At 33.1% G+C, this 2,325-nt stretch overlaps 1 protein-coding gene across 1 annotated transcript; it reads left to right on the plus strand.

Annotated features, from left to right (window-relative positions):
• The first annotated feature begins 50 nt into the window (after positions 1–50).
• On the plus strand, positions 51–2,209 carry LOC117102235. The gene is made up of 5 exons (XM_033242457.1): positions 51–256; positions 393–480; positions 786–963; positions 1,230–1,416; positions 1,794–2,209. Exons 1-5 carry the CDS (start codon positions 58–60, stop codon positions 2,099–2,101), a joined length of 960 nt encoding a protein of 319 aa, XP_033098348.1. The 5' UTR covers positions 51–57; the 3' UTR covers positions 2,102–2,209.
• Positions 2,210–2,325: the final 116 nt, after the last annotated feature.

The raw sequence follows: 2,325 nt of genomic DNA on the forward strand, positions 1-2,325 counted from the left end.
TCACCATCAGCCACTGTACGTGAACAAAAAAAATATATTGTAGGCCAAGAAGAACTAATGAGCTTATTTGACAGATGTCGAGAATGTGGAGGTCCAACAGAAAGAGGAATAAAGAGAGAATGTGGGACAGCAGTTGAAATAATGTCTAAATGTAAAAACCGAAATTGTGGTTTCTTTTACGAGTGGTGCAATCAGCCCAGACATGGACAACTGTTCCTGTTTAACATATTGTTATCTGCAGCTATCCTTGTTTCAGGTGCAGTGTTTCTATTGTTATTTGTTTGAATCTAAAATTATGTTTATGAATCATTTGATTTATTGATAACCAAAAAAAGGTTTTTCAGTATAATATTTTCTAAAATAACTTGTAATTTCTACAAATTTCTCTTCAGGGTCTTGTATTACAAAGTTGCTGAGAGCTTTAAGATTCATTAACATTGCTGTATTTAGTGACAGGACTTTTTTCTATCATCAGAAATGGTAAGCACAATATATAATACTGTACAATATTTATTTGAGTTATTCAGATCTGAATTACAAATGGACCCCAACGGCTCGTGTTGGTTAAGCTGTCTGCATAGGCAGCAGAAGTTCCCTATTTCAAATCACAGTTGGAACACAGTTTTGTTCACACTCGCAAATTTCTCTTCTTTAACATTCACAATTTATATATATTTATGGCATTGCCGCAAGACCAAAATGTATTGACTTTCAACAAAATATGTTTGTTTATATGTCAATCATGACGAAGAGATAACAATATACAGTTTCAAATTATGATTCAGGTATTTGCTGCCAGCAACATCTTGTATCTTTGCTGCACAAAAAGAAGATAACTTTCAAAGTGAAATTAATGCATCAGGGGACATGCGGTGTGACAGTCCAGGCCATACTGCAAAGTATGGAACATACACGATAATAAATGCCGACTCACAGAAAGTGATGCACATTGAAGTTGTTCAGGTGTGTTGAGTTTATTCATTTTCTAATTTAGCCTCTGAACCTCGACTAGGATTCCGAAGGCTCCGATCAAAATTTGCTATATAAGATACAAATTTTTGAATATTTGAATCTTACACTAGAGATTAGAGAATACAATGATGTAAACTATCATTAACAGTTCACCACAGAGTTCACAGACTTGTGGTTTCTGACTTGCTGTATGTTTTTTCCATTCAAAACCTAAACAATTTACACAAGTGGTCTTTCAAAATTTGGTTTTTTAACAGAAAGATGAATGCCCCAACTCTTCATCGATGGAGTTAGAGGGGTTGAAAAGAGCTCTTGCAGTCCTAAGAGGACATGGGGTTGAAATAAAGAGATTTGTGTCCGATCGCCATAGCAGTGTGGCTGCCTATCTAAGAGATACTGTCAAAACAATTATCCATTACTTTGATGTTTGGCATATTGCCAAAGGTAAGCAGCATCCTCATTATTGTAATGTAATGATTTTATAATAAGAATAATTGTTCCAGTTTCATTTATTGACAGACCTCATTTCAGTCTTTTTACAAAGATTGGTTTTACAACTACTACAACAAACAAAATATTTAGAGTATACTTGTATAAGCATCAGAAAGAATATTTTTACTTGTGAATTTTTCCATTAGTGACAATAAAAGAATCTTTTGAACAAAAAGTGATTACCTGCTAAATAGTTCTAAGCTTTTGCTAATTACTAAAATAACTGTTTAGTAATTGATCAATAATGTGTTAAATGAAAACATGTTTGTTTCACTACACTTATTTTCACCATTAAGTCAAAATATTTGTTTTCTTTGATACTTATACAGGAATAAGAAAGCAGATTCTTAAAGTTAGTAAACAGAAAGACTGTGGTATCATAGGCAGGTGGACTCAATCCATAATAAACATGGTGTACTGGATAGCCTGCACCACTCCTGAAACTGACAACATTGACAGAGATGGTGAACTACGAAAACAGAAGTTTCAGAGCATTTACAACCATGTGAGAGGAATTCATGTCCATGACACTCACCTGTATCCCAAATGTTTGCATGGTGAACTAGAACCTCGCGACTACATATCGCCAAGTAAGTATTGTCAGTCTTTGAATACACAAATGAAGTGCATTTCTTGATTTGTCTTTGTACCATTGTGATATAAAAATATATTGTGAATGTTGGATATTTTATGACTTGCGAAAAATAATATATTTTAATTATTTATTTGAATACTTAAAGATGTACTGTCATTTACTAGGATAAAGTTATTAAATTCCACCCAGAGACATAAAGTAAAAATAGGTTTCGCTGACAGACATTTTACTACAAAAATCCTTAAATAGATTACCAGCAAATTTAA

Source organism: Anneissia japonica, unplaced genomic scaffold (assembly GCF_011630105.1).
Source record: "Anneissia japonica isolate Jap-2015-1 unplaced genomic scaffold, ASM1163010v1 scaffold119536_len2325_cov99_single, whole genome shotgun sequence".
NCBI classification, from domain to species: domain Eukaryota; kingdom Metazoa; phylum Echinodermata; class Crinoidea; order Comatulida; family Comatulidae; genus Anneissia; species Anneissia japonica.